This window comes from Phyllobates terribilis, unplaced genomic scaffold (genome assembly GCF_046119375.1).
Source record: "Phyllobates terribilis strain yellow unplaced genomic scaffold, ASM4611937v1 Scaffold_11__3_contigs__length_659146591, whole genome shotgun sequence".
Classification (NCBI taxonomy): domain Eukaryota; kingdom Metazoa; phylum Chordata; class Amphibia; order Anura; family Dendrobatidae; genus Phyllobates; species Phyllobates terribilis.
The window spans coordinates 375,190,419-375,213,807 of NW_027362771.1; the positions used below are offsets into that span (position 1 = coordinate 375,190,419).

A 23,389-nucleotide genomic window follows, 5' to 3' on the forward strand; every position below is an offset into this window, starting at 1 on the left:
CGAGTATTTATAGCTGCTCGGTGATATGGTTGAATCACTCCCGTGTGCATGATTTGCAACTGTTTGACAGCTTTATTACATGTGAGGAATGTCTATTTCTTACACATTCCTCACATGTAATAAAGCTGTCAAACAGTTGCAAATCATGCACACGGGAGCGATTCAACCATATCACCAAGCAGCTATAAATACTCGGAGCTCGGCCGAGCATACTCAGAACAGAACATACTCGCTCAACACTAGTTAGCTGATGAATGCACAGACCGTGTACACCAGACTGGATGTGTCTTGGAGTCGAACAGAGAGACAGGCTAGATTCCCTCTCTGAGAAGAGACTACACAGGCCATGTACGGAAAACCACAAGTATCAATGGTTGTAATGCACAATAGCTGTTTTGCTTGATCGAGCAGGGGCTAGCTCAGCGGTGTATGAGTAGCCAAGGTCTGTTCTGTTTAGCTAGCGCTTGGAGAAGTCTAGGGATTTATGTCTGAGTTTGTTTTGGTGCTGTGCAATCTGTGTAAAGCAATAAAAACTGCACGTGCTTGGAGCAAAACTGCATTGCCTGTGTGAAGGCTACCTAAGGCATAATGCCTACCAGAGAAAGCGAAACCCTACTATATATACAGTGGGGAAAATAAGTATTTGATACACTGCCAACTCTCCAACTTTTCCCACCTACAAAGAATGGAGAGGTCTGAAATTTTTATCGTAGGTACACTTCACCTGTGAGAGACAGAATCATAAAAATAAAATCCAGAAAATCACATTGTATGAGTTTTACATAATTAATTTGCATTTTATTGCATGAAATAAGTATTTGATACAGTAGAAAAACAGAGCTTAATGTTTGGTCCAGAAACCTTTGTTTATATTATATATATTAAAAGAATAACAAACATATGGCAGAGCACAAACTTTTAAGCAAAAAATTTCCAGATTTGATATCTAATCGGGAATACAAGTATTTAACAAAACAGACATGTCAGGAAGAGCTAAGACATCATCTCCAAGCCAAAAATTTCAACATTGACCGCTGCCAATACCTTAGTACACGAAGGTCGTTGATATTGTCTAATTATATATTCAAGCCCACCAAAGATTTTGACATTAACCAAACAAGAACCACATCCTAGGCCACCTGAAATGTTACCATTATGCCAAACCATAGACCCCCAAGGATTTATTCTTGAATCACTTAATCACATTACACCTCCTAAGGAAGCTGGTATGAAACCATTCACTAGTTTAGTCCGCAAAAGAAAGTGGCATTCATCTCTCCAAGAAGAAATCATCAGTCAACTTGGTATTAATCTCAATACCATAACTTGTCTGAGAGGGAACAGTTTACAGGTTTCCCCTTGACAATATGTACACTGAAATTTGGCACTATTGGAGACACACGTGGTCCGCTCTAGAAGCACATAGATGATTTATGCTGACCTACAGCTTGTAAGAACTTTAATATTAGTTTATGCATCCACTTTTTAACACTAAACAGATATTTGTACTATGTTGCTCCATATGTTCTTTGTTTTCTGCTTATAATCAATGTATATTACTTTGTAGATGCTATTTTTTATCATCATTATTACTATGTATGAATTTGTCCTTAAATATATATATATACACATACTATCGTTTTGAATACTAGACACTTGTAACTCTGTGGTTGATATGGTATATTGTTCTTTTTCATACAATTTAGGTTTTAAGTTGACTGTGTGTTTATTAACTCTCATTCCTCTCTTTGTGATTTACTATATTACTTTACTTCTGCACCTTGTGCCTTATTGGGTTCTGCCTACCCACCTTTTGTAGTCTACTCCAGCAGGTACTCTACATTGCCCATGTGATCTCAGGCCTCTGATTGCTGCTGAGAATTTTTCTGTTTCTAGAAGAGGTATGGAACGTGTTAGTGAGTTTTGCAACTGAAGACAGTTAATTTCACATGGTGCATACTTCAGCACTTGGTGGTCTTGTTTTAATGAGCTGTGTGGCCTGTTCCTTTGTGTCTGAGCTATTGTTTCTCCTTGAGAGTTTAACTTCACAATACTTACACATGCAGGGCAACAGGTCAGAAATGTGATGAAGAATATGACAGTGCCAAACCAAAAGTATGGTCTATTTAATATAGCTATTCAGTATGTATTGTGCTAGGAAATACTCTGCTCCTGGTTTCATATTTCTAATGTGATGGTTTCAGGGAGATTGTGGTTTCCTGGCAGAAAGTTTAGGGCAGAAAGCAGTTGTATAGTTAGACTAAAATGTGTTGCTCTCAGATGTTTCTACTCACCTGTCTTTACTGGGAGTCAGGTATATTAGCTTGGATACCTGTCAGTTTGTACAGTATTTAATCTGTCAGGGTATGTAATCTTGACAGCATAGAAATATTCCATAGAATATAACATTTAATAGTAATCTTAAAATGAGAATTGACCCAGGCAAAACAAAACATAAATACTGACCCACAATATGGGGCTTATATCTGTACTGCAATAGTCAATAACAATTGTCAGTTGGTACCATGTGAGTGTAGGACAAAGTCACATTCAAGGTGCCATAGTGCATATAAAGAAAAAAAAAAGCGTAGATCTCATGCATTTGAGCTGTAGGGATGTCGAATTCAAAGGAGTTTCACGGACAGCCAAATTCAGTTGGCACACCTATCTGCTCTGTCATACCCCTTGTAACTACTCCTGCCCTAACAAGGGCAGTACCCAAGTATAGCTCTCATAGTTTACCCCAGAAAACATGCCTCCCGACGCGTTCCCCAATGCATTTCTTTCTCAATAGTGAGATGTCATCATGGGAGTGTAGAAAAGTAAGGTGAGATTGTTAAAGACCAACAGAACCATAGAGCATAATGTGCCTCAGTGTCTATAAGATGCAAAGTGTCAAAAGTAAATGGATAAAAGGATAAACACCCCTCAGTGGTGGGTGTTCTTTGAGGTACAGAGTGCTGGCACCTCACTGCAAAAAATGGAGTGAGGTAACAGCACTCTGTACCTCAAAGAACACCCACTGTTGTGGGATGTTTATCCTTTTATCCATTTACTTTTGACATATTGCACTTTATAGACACTGAGGCACTTTATGCTCTATGGATTTGTGAGTGTTTACAGGCCTCACTTTACTTGTCTTTTTTTCCCTATTATGAGTACACTCCCCTGATGACATCTCACTATTGAGAAAGAAACACGTCGGCAGGGATTTTTTCTGTGGTAAACTTAAAGAGAGCTATACTTGGGTACTGCCCTTGTTAGGGCGGGAGCATTTACATGGGGCATGACAGGGTAGATAGGTGTGACAATTGAATTTGGCTGTCCGTGAAACTCCTTTGAATTCGACATCCCTACAGCTCAAATGGGTGAAATCTACACTTTTTTTTCTTTATATGCACTATGGCACCTTGAATTTGACTTAGTACCATGTGAGTGTAGGACAAACTGACAATTGTTATTGACTATTGCAGTAAGGATATAGGGCCTATATTGTGGGTCAGTATTTATGTTTTGTCTTGCCTGGGTCAATCCTAATTTTATGATTACTATTAAAAGTTATACTTTAAGGAATCTATCTATCTATGCTGTCTAGTTTACTGGGAGTCACTCAAGTTTTAGCCACTGTTACATGGTAATATGTAACTTTCTCCAAGTAGCTAGAGAAATAGGTTAAAAATAGGGTACAGGTGCAGCAAAAATGAAAAAACATTGACCCTTAGGTCACGTTTAATATTTGGTCAGTAATTTACATCAGTATTTGTAAGCCAAAACTAGGAGTGGGTGAAAAATGCTGAAGTGGTACAATTGTTTCTATTATACTTTTCCTCTGATTGTTCCACTCCTGATTTTGGCTTACAAATATTGATGTAAAATACTGAACGTGTGAACATGCCCTTATAAGCAGTCACTGTACCTCTCTAGTGCTTTTTTTTTCTTTTGTTTTTAGCTCTCTGCTCTCTAGGCCTCACAAGGACCACTCACATTGAGCTCCATGCCCTTGTTTGTGCCCTTCACAAATGATACTTCCATTTTTCCTGATATCCACATCTGAGGAGGCTGACATCTCTTTTCTCTTTTCTACTGAACGGCCCTGTTTTAGAGTCACCCTAATACTTTAGCAAGAAAATGTATCTTGTTTTAAGCACTTTGGGAGTGCGCAGATCAGCACTTAGTCGTTGCAGTGGGATGGGGATGTAATTATGGGGAAAGTAGCTGGTGTACTGGTGTATTACAGGACATACTGTTTAGCACTTTTAGCATGTTCAGTTTTCAACAGCCAACTTAGTATATAAATATATTGTCTAAAACTGCAACAAAAGACAACTTGCTACAAATATGAAATCATTTTAAAGATGACCTTTCATCCAATTTTTCATGTTGAACTGGACACACGATGTAATAGTGGTTGTAGAGTGGAAAAAAATGTTTGTTTGTTTTTTTATATTATTATTTCTCCTCCCAGTTGTGAAGATATTAACATTCAAAGTATTTGACACCTAATCAGTGCAGCTGAGTATAGCTGTGTCACATTACAAACCCTTCTATGACTCTCATCCTCTCATTGCACTGTCAGCTCTGCTGTGCTGCTCCTTTCACCACACTGCCTCTCTGAAGATGAGTGACACTTACAGTGCATTGTAAAAGTATTTGACCCCCTTGAACTTTTCTACCTTTTGCCACATTTCTGGCTTCAAACATAAAGATATAAAATTCTAATTTTTTTGGGAAGAATCAACAACAAGTGGGACACAATCGTGAAATGGAACAAAATTTATTGGATATTTTAATTTTTTTTTACCAAATTAAAAACTGAAAAGTGGGGCGTGCAATATTATTCGGCCCCTTTACTTTCAGTGCAGCAAACTCACTCCAGATGTTCAGTGAGGATCTCTGAATGATCTAATGTTGTCCTAAATGACTGGTAATGATAAATATAATCCACCTATGTGTAATCAAGTCGCCGTATAAATGCACCTGCTCTGTGATAGTCTCAGGGTTCTGTTTCAAGTGCAGAGAGCATCATGAAGACCAAGGAACATACCAGGCAGGTCCGAGATACTGTTGTGGTGAAGTTTAAAGCCGGATTTGGATACAAAAAGATTTCCCAAGTTTTAAACATCTCAAGGAGCACTGTGCAAGTGATCATATTGCAATGGAAGGAGTATCAGACCACTGCAAATCTACCAAGACCTGGCCGTCCCTCTAAACTTTCATCTCGAACAAGGAGAAGACTGAACAGAGATGCAGCCAAAAGGCCCATGATCACTCTAGATGAACTGCAGAGATCTACAGCTGAGGTGGGAGAGTCTGTCCATAGGACAACAATCAGTCGTACACTACATAAATCTGGCCTTTATGGAAGAGTGGCAAGAAGAAAGCGATTTCTCAAAGATATCCATAAAAAGTCTCGTTTGAAGTTTGCCACAAGCCACTTGGGAGACACACCAAAGATGTGGAATAAGGTGCTCTGGTCAGATGAAACCAAAATCGAACTTTTTGGCCACAATGCAAAACTATATGTTTGGCGTAAAAGCAACACAGCTCATCACCCTCAAAACACCATCCCCACTGTCAAACATGGTGGTGGCAGCATCATGGTTTGGGCCTGCTTTTCCTCAGCAGGGACTGGGAAGATGGTTAAAATTGATGGGAAGATGGACAGAGCCAAATACAGGACCATTCTGGTAGAAAACCTGTTGGAGTCTGCAAAAGGCCTGAGACTGGGATGGAGATTTATCTTCCAACAAGACAATGATCCCAAACATAAAGCAAAATCTACAATGGAATGGTTCAAAAATAAACGTATCCAGGTGTTAGAATGGCCAAGTCAAAATCCAGACCTGAATCCAGTCGAGTATCTGTGGAAAGAGCTGAAAACTGCTGTGCACAAACGCCCTCCATCCAACCTCAATGAGCTCGAGCTGTTTTGCAAGGAAGAATGGGCAAGAATTTCAGCCTCTCGATGTGCAAAACTGATAGAGACATACCCCGAGCGACTTGCAGCTGTAATCGCAGCAAAAGGTGGCGCTACAAAGTATTAACTCAAGGGGCCGAATAATATTGCACGCCCCACTTTTCAGTTTTTTATTTGTTAAAAAAGTTTAAAATATCCAATAAATTTCGTTCCACTTCACGATTGTGTCCCACTTGTTGTTGATTCTTCCCAAAATTAGAATTTTATATCTTTATGTTTGAAGCCAGAAATGTGGCAAAAGGTAGAAAAGTTCAAGGGGGCCAAATACTTTCAAAATGCACTGTATGTTTGATCACAACAGAAGTGTTATTACTGACACAGGCAGTGTGGGCTGACAATGCTATGAGAGGAGGAGAACTGATAGAAGAGTTTCCATCATGACAGCTAAACTCAGACACATTTTCTAATCATGCAGGAGGTTAGAGCTGCATCCCTACACCTCACACACTGAGAAACCTAAGCTATCGTGTGCTTTTTCGGCTGTGTTCCTGACAGCTTATGATTGAGCTACTCATACAGGGAGAAGAGGGACATGCTCCAAGTGAAAGATATCTAATAACACTCACTTGGACTTAACAAAAATTTAAATCATTAGGAGTCAAATACTTTGATTGCTAATATATCTGCAACAGAAATGTGAAATAAAAAAATGTTTTATTCCTCTCTGCAGCCACTATTACATGGTGTGTCCATTATTTGTGGAGTTCAACATGAAAAATGTTGTGAAAGGCCCTCTTGAATGTAGATATTTTTTTTATTTATTTGCATTTCTATTGTAGTCTTTTTTTTTTGCCTAAGGGGTAAGAGCACTGGATCATTTCGTCTTCACTTTGTCAGCTACACTTACTTGTTTTCACTGATCCAGAAACATTTTGATCGTTTTACACAACAGTGGAGAAAAGTGAAATCTCAGTAATAAGCATTACTGTCCCACAACATTTTTATTTAAGAGCAACAACAGCTGAACTTGTGTGAATTCACCAGAAGGGATGACATAAGATAAGATCTGACAGCAAATCAGCACCTTACTTCACAGATCTGAGCATTGCCGTGATTCATGATGAGGCCCCAATGGCTATGAAACATAAACGAAAACTAAACTTATCGTCAGCTTGGCAGCTCTTCAGAAGATTACAGGGGTGTTGTAATACTCATCTGTGTCAGCTTACTTCCCTCCTAAAAGGATTCCTAGTTTTTTCATTAAATGTTGGACTGGGCTGAAAGTGTACATTTTGTCAGAGGTACAATAAAGTATTGTTTTTTTCCATTATAGGTACAGTTACTAGGCAATTTAATTGGTAAGGGATGGGAGCTGTCCTTTATGAGATCTAATGAAACCTGGGCAGATCTATATGTCATTGATTTGGCTTTTCTGTGCTATGTAGAAAGATACAAGATATCTGTGAGAACAGGAACATGTCTAAAAGATGCATGTTCAAAAAGGAAATGTGCAATTCACGTCTGCAAAAAGATATATTCATTCTCATTTCGGGGAGGAATGGTAAAGGTCATACTCAGTATGTTTTTCATGCGCTATTGGATTCAATTTGCTAGAACAGCTGCCTTGACTGGTGTTGTAGGTTTGCAAGAGACAACTATTTTGTAGTAGTCCATTTCAGAATAACCCCGTCCTTCCATTGGGCTTTACATGGCATACTTTGTTTTTTTAAAGAAATATTAAGAAGGTTGACAATATTTAATAAAATGGTTTGACTGTAATAAATCTGAGACGATTGTTTCTAATCTGTAATTGCAAGCAGATGTGGTCGGCAATCAGGCAGCAGCACTCTCACTTAATGCTGCAAAGTCTTTTGGTAGTGTCAAGAGGGAGTCCCTTTAACTGGTTATAAGGCAAATGGGGTTTGGTAAGTTCATGTCAGGTTCAAATTAATTGTAACATATCAGTTCTAATGCCAGTAAGTACACGTTTGTATAATTTTAGGATTTCACAGACTCCACTTTTGGTTGGTCACGAGGGAGTTCAAATACTTAGAAATAAGGATTTCTCAAGACTTGAATTCCTTTGTACTGCTAAATATTATTCTAATATATCTTACATTTCAACAGATAAATAGTGCAAACTGCTCCATGCCGGTCACTGGTCACACATAATTGCTGAAAATTATACTAATGGGGCACATTTGGGGCAGCACAGTGTCTCAGTGGTTAGCACTGCAGCCTTGCAGCTCTGGGGTCTTGGGTTCAAATCCCAGCAAGGACAACATCTGCAAGGAGTTTGCATGTTCTCCCCATATTTGCGTGGGTTTCCTCTGGGTTTTCCGGTTTCCTCCCACACTCCAAAGACATACTAATAGGGAATGTAGATTGTGAGCCACAATGGGGACAGTGCCAATAATGTCTGCAAATTGCCTGGATTGTAAAGCGCTGTGGAATATGTTGGTGCTATATAAATAAAAAAGCAAGATTATTATAAATAAAGATTATTAATGCCCCCACTCCTTTACAGTATTCACAATAACCTGGTACCGCAAAAACATTTCTACAAATTACAGTCAATATTTAGAATGCCTGTGCCATCCCTATGTCTAGAAGCTGAATGTTACAGCGGGAAATAAAGTTTATTTCCTCCTGGCAGCGAGGCTCTCAGTGCCGGCTCCGCACAATGTCAGAACCCTATTAACCTGCATATTAACTACATATCTGCAGGTTGATAGCATTATTTTACATGAAAGGTCCCCTTTAAAACCTGGGAAAAAAGTAAGCAGTGTATGGTGGTAATGGGATAATATCCAATTGACCACTATGGATATTCAGGCTAGGTTTTTTCCTCATGGGAAGAAGCAAGAATTCAGTTATTATCACAGTTGTAAATAAATTGCACGTTTAAAAGAACTACAAGAAGACTGTAGGTTACAACATGGTATTGTATGAATATTTTATCAATGTTTTCAATTGTGTCATACTTGGAATTTTAAAAACAATATACAGTGAATAGAGGTGCAAAATAATGTATTATTTTATGTGATTACTAAACAGGGAGGCACTTCAGGGGTCATCTGAATGTTGCATACTGTTACTGTCTTAACATCTTGGAGAACATCTACCGATGATGAAAGAAAAAAAATGGGAGGCAGATTTTGGGTAATTAATGCTGAACAGTTGGGAGTCAATAATACTACTCCTCTCGGTACATCAAATTTCCTCCATTGATGCCCATAGTCTTCCCCAAATATATTTAATAAATTAGGTTTGTAGAACTCCATGGAATTTTAATCAAACTGGATACAAACTACCCTAGGTGTGGACTCGCTCCTAGTGATACTATACTTGTGTTTTGGAATTGTGTCCTACTTGGCCTTTTCTAAAACTGGCCTATATAAAGAATGTTATCATACAATTATTATTATCATTGAATTATTATTTTGTAGTAGTCCATTTCAGATTAATCCTGAAATTGATCTTTTATGATATACTTTATTTTTCTCTTTGTCTCCAAAATATCTTTGAGTTACAAATCACACCAAAACCTCTATATACTGTCCTGGGTTATGTAGATGATACAAGGAAGGTATTTGCTTCCCACTGACTTAGCTGGAATACTCCAGGTATCAGAGAATTGGAACAAAAAAACAAACAAACAAATTGGACATAATTTCACACTAAACTCCAAAAACATGACTCTGAGACCATGAATAAGGCTCTCTAGCCAAACCGCATAGGTTTAGCGTATGATATGAGGTTGCCATAATCTTTTAACGTACCAATAAATGTGAAGCTTTATACTTAAACTCCTCCATCGCTGGAGGATTCTTATTCCTTATGAGGTTTCTGCAGCTCTGATCTGGGTGGCTCCGTGGGATGTCTGCATTGTGATTCTTCCAACTGCTGACCTGGTGAGCTGTCTCTCCCCTCTCTCTTCTTACTAATCCCCAAAAATGGGCTGAACAAAATTGTTGGCACCCCCAATTTAATATTTAGTTTCACACCCTTTGTAATAAATGACTGCAATTAATAATTTCCTATAAGCATCAACAAGCATCTTACACCTCCCAACTGGAATTTTGGACCACAGTTCTTTTGCAAACTGCTCCAGGTCTTTCATATTTGAAGGGTGCCTTCTCCCAACAGCAATTTTAATATCTCTCCACAGGTGTTCAAGAGAATTTATATCCAGACTTATTGCTGGCCATTTCAGAACTCTCCATTGCTTTGATTCCATCCATTTCTGGGTGCTTCTTGAAGTATGTTTTGCGTCATTGTCCTGCTGAAAGACCTGTGAGCTAGGACGCAAACCTTGCTTTCTGACACTTGGAACTACATTGCGACCCAAAATCCTTTGGTAATCTTCAGATTTCATGATGCCTTGCACACAGTCAAGGCACCCAGTGCCAGAGGCAGCAAGACAACCCCAGAACATCTTTCAACCTCCACCATATTTGACTGTAGGTGCTGTCTTCTTTTCTATTTCTAAACTTCTTGATTATGTTGCGCACTGTTGACAAAGGAATGTCAAGATCTCTGGAGATGGACTTGTAACCTTAAGATTGTTGATATTTTTCAACAATTTTGGTTCTCAAGTTCACAGACAGTTCTCTTCTCTTTCTGTTCTCCATGTTTAGTGTAGCACAAACAGACACACAATTCAAAGATTGAGTCAACTTCTCCCTCTTTTTCTGGTTTCAGGTGTGATTTTCATAATGCCCACACCTGTCACTTGCCACAGGTGAGTTTGAACGAGCATCACATGCTTGAAACAAAGTTGTTTACCCACATTTTTGGAAAGGTGCCAACAATTTTGTCCTGCCTGTTTTTGAGGTTTAGTGTGACCAATTTTCCGCCTTTTCCCCTGTGTTTTTGTGTTGTTTCAATACACACAAAGTAACTAAACATGTGTGTAGCAAATCATGTGTAATTTAAACAATTTTCTGAGAGAAATACTTCATTTTCTGGAACAATTTCAACACCTTCGACCATGACTGTATTAGAAAACACAATGCCCTAATATATAAAGGTTTATACTTTTAATGTATACAGAAGGAAACTATAATGACTTAGACTGTAAATGCCACTAGCATTAGAATATTGGAAGATTGCTGAACATAAGTATGATAAACCACTAAATGTAAAAGTAGTCCAGCTAACATCCATAATATGTGTGTGAACGTCATGCCATATATTACACAGCACTTGCATATCATTCTTGTTAAATTCATTGCTATGGTTTTAGTTTGACTATGTTTGTGTCACTAAGACATTGGAAGGGGAGGAGGATGCACCTGTGTGTCACCTTTACCATATATGCAGCAAAGTAAGTAATGTGTTTTTTTTAAGAATGACCATAATGCTGTGAATTTTTAGTAACGGAAAATCAGTTTCATATATCACAATGAAGCATTTTCTGCAGCACTTGCATGTATTTGTACAAACTTGTTCAGGTACGTCAGGCAGATTTTCAGTTCCAGAAAGTTCTGCAGTAGAAATATACCACATGTGAACATACACTTGAAGGTGATTTATAGAAACAAAAGGAAACAAACATCTGGATGTCTATGTAATGCGTGCCTAAAGTCCACTGTTATCTTTACTTTTGATTTTTAGTTACCCTTCAGTTTTTGCAAACATGTTTGTGGTTTGTTATTGTTTACACCCTAAACACATCCTTTCAACTCTCCCTTTGGGCCACTAAACTACATTTCCCAAAAGCCAGGGCTGTATTTGTCCCACAGCCCGTCCATTCCTCCTACAACGCACCATCTAGAGACTTTTATACAGTCTCAAGAAGGCTAAATCGCTGCCCACAGAGTTTCTCCTTCCTAGTGTTCATCCCGTTTCACCTTGTATGTGCTTTCTTGACACTACTGCAGTGAATAAATGTTACATGTGCTGACACTGGTCCTACACCGGCTCTGTATACTGTATGGGAGAAATGAGTCATGTAATGTATTAATGTATGATGTAATCCAGCACTCTAGAACACCCAACCGCTGCCTTTGGATGAAGTCACAGGCTGATAAGATTACTTGTTCTGTGGGAAGCCTGCAGTGTGTTCTCCCTCCATGTGCACATCCCAATTCAGTCTAATCTTTTCAAGAGTCACAGGCTTCGTCCCCATGACATCACTGTTCAGCGCTCACTGCAGGGCTTCTGGTTGCTTTCTTCAAAGCACCGACAGAAAATCCCTGTGCTTTGAATGAACTGTAGCAGGAAGTGAGGAGCTGGAGGTCATATCACCACAGGTGGTGGCTCAGGAACACAGCAGAATTTTAACAGCAAGTAAATTATGAAGTTTCTTTATTTCTGATAGAGATCATCACTAGTGGACACTAAAAGCCTCATTTATATATGGAAATGCTTCCATGTATTTTTCATGTGTATCACCCACCTTAACACCAGCTTTAATTGTCTAAGTTGCATTTCCAAAATCAACCCTATTCATCACCTTGATACAATCCTGTCTTCTTAGCCCATTTCCCAGAGCAAGTAATTTAAATAGCATGCGCACATGCTTACACACATTATAGCATTACAATATTGCCGCCTTGCAGATTTTTCCATCTCTTGTGACAACAAAGAAGTAAAAAAGTGGTGCCAGCATAAAAATTGCATTTTCTAGACCAGCACCACCCATTGGACCGGATTGTGCCGTAGGAAAGTATAATAAATGTTTGTTTTTGTTCTGTGGAGAGGGGATTGGGGACATATAGACAGGATTCTAGAATGCTGTATATGATTGTGTACTGGTGCTAGCCCTACTTTATGTGAGAAAAACCTGGTGACAGGTGCTCTTTAAATGCGCAATACAGCATTGTAGGGGACTTAGCCTAAATAACAACCAAATTAGCACTGTATCTATGGCTGGGACAGTGCCTGAGAAAATAACTTCAATCATATGCAAATGAGGAGGTTTTGGTGCACCCTTGTCTTGGCCAAGATTTTGGTGCACTGCTATGCCTCCTTATTTGCATATTGGGTCCTTTTTTCCGCTTATGACTGACAGTGCACGCTTTCCAGAGTCAGTGGCCTTTCTGTCTCCTTTCTTCTGATGCCACTCGCTACAGTAATACACTCAGAAGTGCAGCGAGTGGCATCAGAAGAAAGGAGACCTGGAGGAGAACAGGCGTGGCCACTGCATGAGAATGTGGCTGCACACATGCCAGCAGCATGCAGACAGTGGTCACTCTGGGGAAGGAGCACTGTCAATCAGAAGTGAGGGAAGGGCCCCAATATGCAAATGACTTGACATGACAGTACACAAAACTCTTGGCCACACCAAGGGTGCACTGAAGCTTCATAATTTGCATATAAATTAGAAGTTATTTTCTCAGGCACTGAACCAGTAACAGGTACAGTGCTAGTATGGTTGTTATAGGCGCTAAGTCCTCAACAACACTCTATAGCCCATTTAAAATGCATTTTGGGGGTGATGGACTCCCTTTAAATTTCATTATTGATGACATTTTCTTATAACCATTGTTAAAGTGACATGGAAGATAGATGAACCAAATTTATCATGCGAATTTGCCTTAAATGACCTACTCTGTAACCTCACTTTGCCATTTCACAATGGATGCTTCTCCATTCAAATAAATGGACAGGTAGCAGCGCTTTTGTGCCTTCTGAATGAGTTATGGAAAGAGCTCAGCGCTTTGCATCAAAAATCAGGAGCTGCTGCCTTGCTATGACTGAATGGTTGAGAAACATAGCCAGTGACCTCCCAGACAATTTTTAATAATGTATTTGTAATCCTCCTGACATTTTACTCTGAGTAAAATAAATCTGTACTAATGGTGAAAATAAAAACAATAAAACTGTGATTGATTGAAATGTGTATTGATTTCAAACAGGTATGACATTATTATTTAGCTTTGCCTTGACTTTAATGTTTGTAGTCTGTTAAACATGAATGATATTGAAGACATATCTTCAACTGAAGTTTTTATATTTTTGTTTGTTCTAATTTAGAAACCGAACAAGGACTCCGGTTAGTCCGGGATCTTACGGATATGGGAAAATTCCTTACATATTACCTCTGCAAAGCGACACAGGTCAAGATGGACCAAGAAAAAAGAGACAGTCTCAGTCTGGGAGGCAGCGCAGCCATGGACATATCATAGCTCAGAATCGGTACAGCATTGGCAACATTCGCCAAGAAGCAAATCCTTCAGCAAATCAGTGGCTACCATCCCCTTCTCAGAACCAACCAATATCCCAAAGTGTATACCCTGAGGTCCCCGTACAAGGAGCGTCAGTCAATCTACTGAGAAGTAATCCCCAAGTGCAACGTGGAACTACAGCTATCACATGTACTGGAGCCTACAAACAGTATAAACTGTGCAATAAGGATGTAAGTGCAAGACACATGCTTTCAATAAGACTAACCAAATACAATGTTTTATAGCCTAAATGCTAACACTGGATCATTACATGAGTACAATATAATTGAGAAACTGTCAATTTCCATTTCATGGAGAATAAAAGGGTCAGGTTTTCAAACTGGCCCTATGTGTTGGGAATAGTGAGGAGGCTGCCATACGCATTTGATGGTCGTCTGGTTTTGCTGAAATCCAGTCAATTCAGTGACATACATCTAGTGGGTATGAGAGCCTTAACATTTACAGCCCCTTGGTTTCAATGTGTGCTAAAAGAACAGAGCAGAGAAAATGGAACATAGTTGATAAGGTTGAAAAAAAGACGTCCAGTTGAACCCATTCTCTTGCAATGAAAGAGACAAGAAAACTATTTTCATCATCTTTTAGAGGGGTAATAAGCAGGGAGAATGGAGTTTTACAGGCAATGCTCCCCGGAAGGAGATGTAAAATGACTCCCTTTTATGGCTTGTACACACGACTATATTTTTGGTCCAAGTGCTTTGAAAAAATGGATTGCACTCATGCCAGTTATTCAATGAGGCAGGGCAGGTGAATGATTTTTTTTCACTGACCGATTCGGCGTGTAAGAAAAAAAAACACAGCATGCATAGAAATCGGATAAGTCTCACGTATTCAAGTCTATGGGTGCGAGAAAAAAATCAGATGCCACAGTATAGCATGTGATTTATACAGACACATTGCAATTCTGTGATGTATGAACCTGTAAATGGTCTTGTAAATGATTAATAGCTGCTGAGTAAAAAAAAATCAGATTGCTTATGAACTGCACGCGGATGACAAGTGAGAAAAAAATCTTCCCACTTTTCTAGATGATACTCTGGTTTTTTTATACGGTTATGTGAAACTATCCTAAAAGGAAGAAATCTGTAGGTAGATATTCAATATTTAACCCCCTAAAAGAGCCTTGAAACATGACTAGGTATCTTCTGCCAACCAAGCTAACTAGTATCTTGCTGTGTACTGTCCAAAAGACATTGACTTGCCAGGTGGTTACCAATAGATGGCACTAGAGAGCCAGTTTTCTTCTTCTTTGAAGATGGCCAATATGCTCATCCTGGCTATTTTTTTCCAAACTAAATAACTCAACTAAATTAACCAGATAACTAATATTTTGGTTCCCCTATTTCAATCTAATCCCACAATGTTTCTTTCGTACATTCCTTCCAAAAAACTGTAAATTTGGTGCCCTAAAGTGCACACCAAATAATACAAATCATTCAGCAGCAGTCAGTGTGCGGTCAGTGTGCTGCTGCTCCACCAATCAGGCCCAGTGCTGTCACTTTCCAGACATGGCCGCGTGCTGTGCGCAGTGCTGCTGTGTCTGGTAGTAATGACACGCAGGGGCGACACTGCGCCTTTAATTGTGCTTGTGTGTCGCACCTGCTGCGTCATTACTACCAGACACAGCTGCTCAGCGCACAGCACATGGCCATGTCTGGAAAGTGACAGCACTGGGCCTGATTGGTGGAGCAGCAGCACACTGACCGCACACTGACTGCTGCTGCATGTAGCAGAGCAGGGCTTGAACAGCACTGGCGGTCCTGCACAGATGCCGGGGAAGCGTCCCGCGGCCTGACAGCGAGTGGGCCCCCCTGATGGTCCAGGGCCATGTGACACGCCTGAGGCCCTGCACTGCCACATGACTGAGGAGCTGGACGGAACACAGGGCAGGGCGCAGGTGATCGAGCTTCCCCAATCCCCATATAAAAAATATTTCTTATGTGTGTGTGCATATATGATGTGAATGTCTGTGTATGACAGTGTGTATGACTGTGTATATATATTTATGTCTGTTTTATATGTGTTTTTAAGAATGTGTTCAAATATGTATGTGTATGTATCTGGGCGTGTCTGCGTATTGTGTGTGTATATCTGTGTACCATGTTCATGTGTGTATGTGTGTGCATGCCTGCGTACTGCGTGCATGCGCATGCCTGCGTACCGCGTGCATGCGCATGCCTGCGTACCGCGTGCATGCGCATGTCTGCGTATTGTGTGCATGTGTGCATGTCTGCGTATTGTGTGTGCATGTCTGCGTATTGTGTGTGTGTGTGTGTGTGCGTCTGCGTAGTGTGTGCGTCTGCGTATTGTATGTGTCTGCATGTCTGCGTATTGTGTGTGTGTGCATGTCTGCCTATTGTGTGTGTGCGTGTCTGTGTATTTTGTGTGTGTGTCTGCGTATTGTGTGTGTTCGTGCGTACTGTGTGTGTGTGCGTGTCTGCATACTGTGTATGTGTGCGTGCATGTCTGCGTACTATGTGTGTGCGTGCATGTTTGTATATATGAAGGATGAGGGGGCAGGCTGGGCCCTGTGTTGTATACCTATATTTCTCTGCGGTATCTATGCATCATGAATCGTGGTATGTGCTAAAGGGGCCCACTGAGACTCTTTAGCCCGGGGCCCACAAAAACCTGGAGCCGGCCCTGCGTATGACCACAAGAAATCCATTGACTTAAAATGTGTCCATATTTTTCCATAGCTTTAACTCCTAATTACTTATGTTATTTTACTTGCTATTATTCGAAACAATAAGTTAATAGAATCTGTATAAGTTATGTCAGTCTTAATGGCACCAGTAATTAAGGCCGAATTCAGATATCTGTATATCACAACCCGAGTACGGGCCGTCATTTTTGGACTGACTGATGGTCTCCAGACCTAAACTTATTAGTCTCATAGGCATATGTGAGGCTGTTGAGTTCAGGTCACTTCTGAAGTTGCGTTTCCAGACACGGGCCGTGGTATGCTGATGACTGAATGTCACCTAACTATTAGAATGACCAATGTTATATAAACATTTTTTCTTTGCTAGGTGAAGTAAATGAGATACTTACCAAATGTTGAAAAATAATTCTGCTTAATGTAAATGATCACCTATTCACCAAATAATTATTATTTCCCTGTGGATCCCACCAATCACTAGAAAGGGGGCCTTGCTTATCTCTTTCTCACTTGGCCACAAGACCACAACCAACAGATGTTGAATGGAGCAGCTTAATTCTAAGTCTATGTTACAGACAATACAAGGGTAGCCAAGGGCAGCACTGAGCTCCCCTATCTTCATCAGGTAGATTATAATTTAAGTAAACCGGAATAATTATATTTATAGTAGTTATTTAGATATATATATGCAATATAATCCTATTCTGTTTTGTTAACACACATTAACCCTACGTATGATGTATAATGCTAGACTAGCTTTTGTTATACCAAAAGTTATCAATCCTAAATTCTAAATAGCATTTTTTAAGGTTGAAGCCATATATACGTGTGTTCTGTAAAATATTTCCACTCCTTAAAATAATACCCTAGCACAATATTTAATGATGGGGAACTCATTTTATACATTTAGTAGATTTAAACAGACAAGAATAAATATATGGTGTGTTATTTTATACTTGTAAAACCGCATGGGTGGAAAAAAATTGCCGTCTGACCAAATAAATCACAGACAACGGGAAATAAGTGATTTTTTGAATGTGTCCTGGCAGGGAGAAAAACAGAAGTGCACTGTGTTGTTTTTTTTCAGAGGTCTCAACATTTCCAATTTGCGCAGATGAAGCACTCTTAAGAAAATCGTTTTCATGAAGTAATAATGAAGTTTTTAACCTAAGCCCTTCATCATAGTTTCTGCTTTCTCAATGTTATGTCAAGAGTTAAATACAGAATCAGTGAAGTCTACTGGGTAATCAGAAGTAACAAAATAGTGTATTATGTCTGCTATTAAATTGCACTTACTGTGCTATGGGAGGACGTCTTCACTTACCTGCAGTAAAGTTGCTAAAAAATTATAAGCTAGCCAAGAATAAATTGCAATATGTCATATGAAATGTGATTTCTTTTTAATCAGAATTTCATTCTACTTAACTATCTATTCCATATCTGTTAATTTAACTATATGAGCAGAATATAAGTTCTATCCAGTAAAGGCAGACCTCGGCAAAGTGCGACCCGTGGGCCACATCTGACTGTCTGGCTGTTGCTATCCGGCCCTAGGACCGAGACAGCCGAGAGGCTGAAAACAGTGGCCCTCCCCCGCCCGCTGTCACTGCTGTCTCCGCTGTCTGCATCTATGGTGAATGCCTTGGTGGATGAGGGACTGCCGGCCCCTTCTTCCACCAATCAGTGTGAGAAACAGTGATGATATAATTTCATTGCGTCCGCTGTGCACTGCAGAGAGTCAGTGCATCGGAGACAGGAGCAGAGGCAGTGCGACGGGGGAACGGGAGTGAAGTGAGCAATATGATGATCTTTTTTTCAAGTGTATGGGGAGTTTGGCTTGACATGGGCAGGCTATGGAGCTCTCATGCTGGACATGGGGAAGCTATGTCGCTCTCATGCTGGACATGTGGGGGCTATGGGGCTCTCATGTTGGACATGGGGAAGCAATAGGGCTCACATGCTGGACAAGGGAAGGCTATGGGGCTCTCATGTTGGACATGGGGAGGCTGTGGAGGGCTCATGCTGGACTTGGGGAGGCTATGGGGCTCTCATGCCGGACATGGGGAGGCTGTGTGAGGCTCATGCTGGACATGGGGAGGCTATGGGGCTCTCATGCTGGACATGAGGAGGCTGTGGAGGGCTCATGCTGGACATGGGGAGGCTATGGGGCTCTCATGCTGGACATGGGGAGGCTGTGTGGGGCTCATGCTGGAAATGGGGACGCTGTGTGGGGCTCATGCTGGACATGGGGAGGCTGTATGGGGCTCATGCTGGACGTGGGGACTTTGTGTGGGGGCTCTTACGGTATAGGTTTTTCACACTTAAATGTTTCAGATCACAAAACAAATTTAAATATTAGACAAAGATAACACAAGTAAACAAGAAATGCAGTTTTTAAATGAAGATATTTATTATTAAGGAAAAAAGAAATCCAAACCTACATGGCCCTGTGTGAAAAAGTGATTGCCCCCTAAACCTAATAACTGGTTGGGCCACCCTTAGCAGCAACAACTGCAATCAAGCGTTTTCGATAACTGGCACTGAGTCTTTTACAATGCTCTGGAGGACTTTTGGCCCACTCATCTTTGCAAAATTGTTCTAATCAATTTTTCACACAGGGCCCTGTAGGTTTGGATTTATTTTTCCCTTAATAATAAGCACCTTCATTGAAAAACTGCATTTTGTGTTTACTTGTGCTATCTTTGTTTAATATTTAAATTTGTTTTGTGATCTGAAACATTTAAGTGTGACAAACATGCAAAAGAATAAGAAATCAGGAAGGGACAAACACTTTTTCACACGATATATAGAAAGGATATATATGGGGGATGTCTGCATATGTGCTTCTGCTCTATATTAAGTTATACAATTAATAATATAATTATTAATAATGTGAGTATAATTAATATGTTAATTTCAATATTGAGCAGAATTTATTTCAGCCTATTGGTTTGGCCCTCCACAACAGTCATGGTCTCTCATGTGTCCCCTCGGGAAAATTAATTGCCCACCCCTGCAGTAACTGTAACTGTATTTCTTAATCTTTTTGTAATTGATTAATTAAACTAAATGGTTAATCCTAACCCAACGGTGGAGCCGTAAGTGATCATCAAATCACCTATCCTGTCGACATTGCGAATTACATTGCGTGTCCTTGCTGAACAACTTGGTTCAGTGACAGTGAAATGCTCACTATACTTTTACACTACTTGATTTCATTCAAAGAGAACCTATCGATTTAGAAATGTGAAGTAAAGACATGGCCATAATGGCGCTGTATTACAGATTACATTGATACCTTTGGTGAAGAAATACGTTTTGTGGTTCTTGTTTAATCAGTAGTTGAAGTTTTCTGGATGGGTACATCCAGGCATCATTTGGAGCTATTTGGCCTGTTGCATAGATTGTTCATGATGGCTCCATTAATTGCATTTTCTGGACCGCTATAGTTTGTTCAGCTCTATCTACTTGCTTATTATAGCCATGAGCTGGTTAGTGCAGTATGACATTATCTAGATAGATTTTTTGTCCCGCTATCAGCCATAGATGTGTAGCATTCTTCCTTTAATTTATAAAATAAAATGTGGCTGGAATATGTCGCCAAAGTCTATGCTTATACAATGCCAGTTAGTAATGGCAACAGACTTGTCTATCAACTTTATGTTAAAGGGAATGGATCTCCTATGTGTTATGTTCTGCTACCAAAGCTAAGGAAAGAGAGGAGATCTGTCCCTACTATAGGACTCAGCTGAATCCCTACGATGTAACAGGGAACCTGATCCTGCGATCAGACCTGCTAAAGTCCTAATCTAGTCTGTACGGAGACCTATAGATGTGGGGAGGGAATCCCTACAAGTACTAAGGACTGGGAGGAATATGGGACACCTCCTAACAGAAATAGTAGCAGACAGACGAACAAACAAAATAGATAGAACATAGAGGTCCGTAGACCAAGCAAACTAACAGAGCTAGATACAGAGCACAGGCTAGCTAGAAAGTAGATATACAATGAAGTCCAGCAAAGCCAGAAGGGCGGAGCAGGATTAAATAGGCCAACAAGGTCATGTGACCAGCAAAGGAAAAAAAACCTAACAGCAAGGTTCTAACAGTACCCCCCCTTCTAAGAGGATCCTCCGGATCCCCTAGGACCAGGCTTATCAGGAAATCTCCTGTGAAACGCTCTGATAAGTCTGGACGCGGAAACATCATCTGACCTCACCCAAGAGTTATCCTCGGGTCCGAAACCTTTCCAGGCCACAAGATACTGCAAACTACCTCTATACCGTCTAGAGTCAAGGATGCGAGAAATTTCATATTCCCCGTCCTCCACCACCGGAGGAACAGAGGCAGAGGCGTCACCATCCGACACAACAGCTTTTTTTAACAGAGAGACATGAAAGACCGGATTAATTCTCCAGGAGGTAGGAACCTCCAACCTAACAGCAGATTGGTTGACAACCTGAAGCACCTTAAAGGGCCCTACAAACTTGGGACCCAATTTCTTAGAAGGAATCCTCAACCGCAGATTCCTAGAGGACAACCAAACCATGTCACCAACAGCGAACAAAACCTCCTGTCGTTTCCTATCAAAGTAGTCTTTAGATTTTCTGTTGGCCTCCTGAAGATTACCACGCACATCCGTCCAAACTCTTTCCAAATCACCGGAAAAATTCTCCTCCTCAGGCACGGCAGATCCCAACTTGGAGAACGACCCAAACGACGGATGTCTCCCAGAACAACAAAAAAAAGGCGAACAACCAGCAGAAGAAGATGTATGATTGTTCAGAGCAAATTCGGCAAGTGGCAGAAACTCAGACCACCCCTCTTGATTGTCTGCCACAAAACAACGCAAGAACTGCTCAACATCCTGGTTTTTCCTTTCTGTCTGGCCATTAGATTCAGGATGATATCCGGACGAAAACGACAAATGAATTCCCAACCTGTCACAAAAGGCACGCCAAAAACGAGCCACGAACTGAGGACCCCTATCAGAAACAATGTCAGTAGGAACGCCATGAAGTCTGACAATTTCCTTGACAAAGGCCTTAGCGAGAGTTTTAGCGCAGGGCAGTTTGACGAAGGGAACCAAGTGACACATCTTGCTAAAACGGTCCACGACCACCCAGATGACAGTAAAACCCTCAGAGGGGGGAAGGTCAGTTATAAAGTCCATAGCCAAATGTGTCCAAGGAGCACTGGGGACCTCCAAAGGACAAAGTAACCCCGCAGCAGGAGTATGTGAGGACTTAGATCTAGCACATATAGTACATTGGCGCACCCACTTAATGACTTCCTTCTGCCATCCAGGCCACCAAAAACTGCGACCCACCAGTCTCTTGGTCTCAGAGATTCCGGGATGACCTGCCAACCGAGATTCGTGACACTCAACAAACAAATCTCTCCTAAAGGTCCCAGGCACAAACAACCTCCCATGAGGAGTGTTAGATGGGGCATTCTCCTGAGCTTTAAGAATCTCATCTTCCAAAACGGAGTCTAAAGCAGCTATCACAACACCTTCTTGTAAAATGTTTTCCTCTTTCTCAGCACCGACTATGGGAGAAAAACTGCGAGACAAGGCATCCGCCTTAACATTCTTAGTACCAGGGATGTAAGTAACGGAGAAATTAAACCGCGAGAAAAACAGTGCCCAACTAGCCTGACGGGCATTCAGGCGCTTGGCAGCATCAAGATATATCAGATTTTTATGATCCGTAAGAACCTGAACGGGAAATTCCGCACCTTCCAAGAAGTGGCGCCAGTGTTCGAATGCGAGTTTAATAGCCAATAATTCCCGATTACCAATATCGTAATTCAATTCAGTCTCCGAAAATTTTTTTGAAAAAAAGGCACAGGGATGTAATCCATCCCCGTTATCCTGAGACAATACTGCGCCAACCCCCACAGAGGAAGCATCAACCTCAACCAAAAACGGCCTAGTAACATCAGGCTGCATAAGGATGGGAGCAGAGGTGAACCTCTCCTTGAGATACACAAAAGCTTCAATGGCCTCAGAAGACCACTGAACCGCATCAGCACCTTTCCTGGTGAGATCAGTCAGAGGTTTGACAATACTAGAAAAATTTTTTATGAATTTTCTATAGTAATTGGCGAAACCCAAAAACCTCTGTATCGATTTCAAACCAATAGGCCTAGGCCATTCCTGCACAGCCTGAACCTTAACCGGATCCATCTCAAAACCTTTGCTGGAGATAATGTAGCCCAAAAAACTAATTCTCTGTACAGCGAACTCACATTTCTCCAGCTTAGCAAAAAGCGAATTGTCCATTAATAACTGTAATACCTCACGCACGCTCCGCCAATGAGACTCCAGATCTGGCGAATAAATCAAAATGTCATCCAAATACACAACCACATTTTTACCGATCAAAGGTCTAAGGATGTCATTAATCAGATTCTGAAAAAATGCAGGAGCATTAGTAAGACCAAAAGGCATAACCAGATTCTCAAAATGACCCACAGGAGTGTTAAAAGCAGTCTTCCATTCATCACCCTCCTTCATGCGCAACAGATTGTATGCCCCCTTAAGGTCAATTTTAGAGAACCACTTGGCCCCCAATAACTGGTTAAACAGATCAGGAATCAATGGCAGTGGGTAAG

General features: G+C 40.6%; 1 protein-coding gene across 1 annotated transcript in view; it reads left to right on the plus strand.

The window, feature by feature from the left end:
* THSD4 (thrombospondin type 1 domain containing 4) overlaps nt 1-23,389 on the plus strand; it is a 922,628-nt gene that overhangs the window by 266,936 nt on the left and 632,303 nt on the right. Inside the window, exon 5 of the mRNA XM_073652947.1 lies at nt 13,901-14,282. Within this exon, the coding sequence (XP_073509048.1) occupies nt 13,901-14,282 (382 nt within the window). The remainder of the gene's footprint in view (nt 1-13,900; nt 14,283-23,389) is intronic.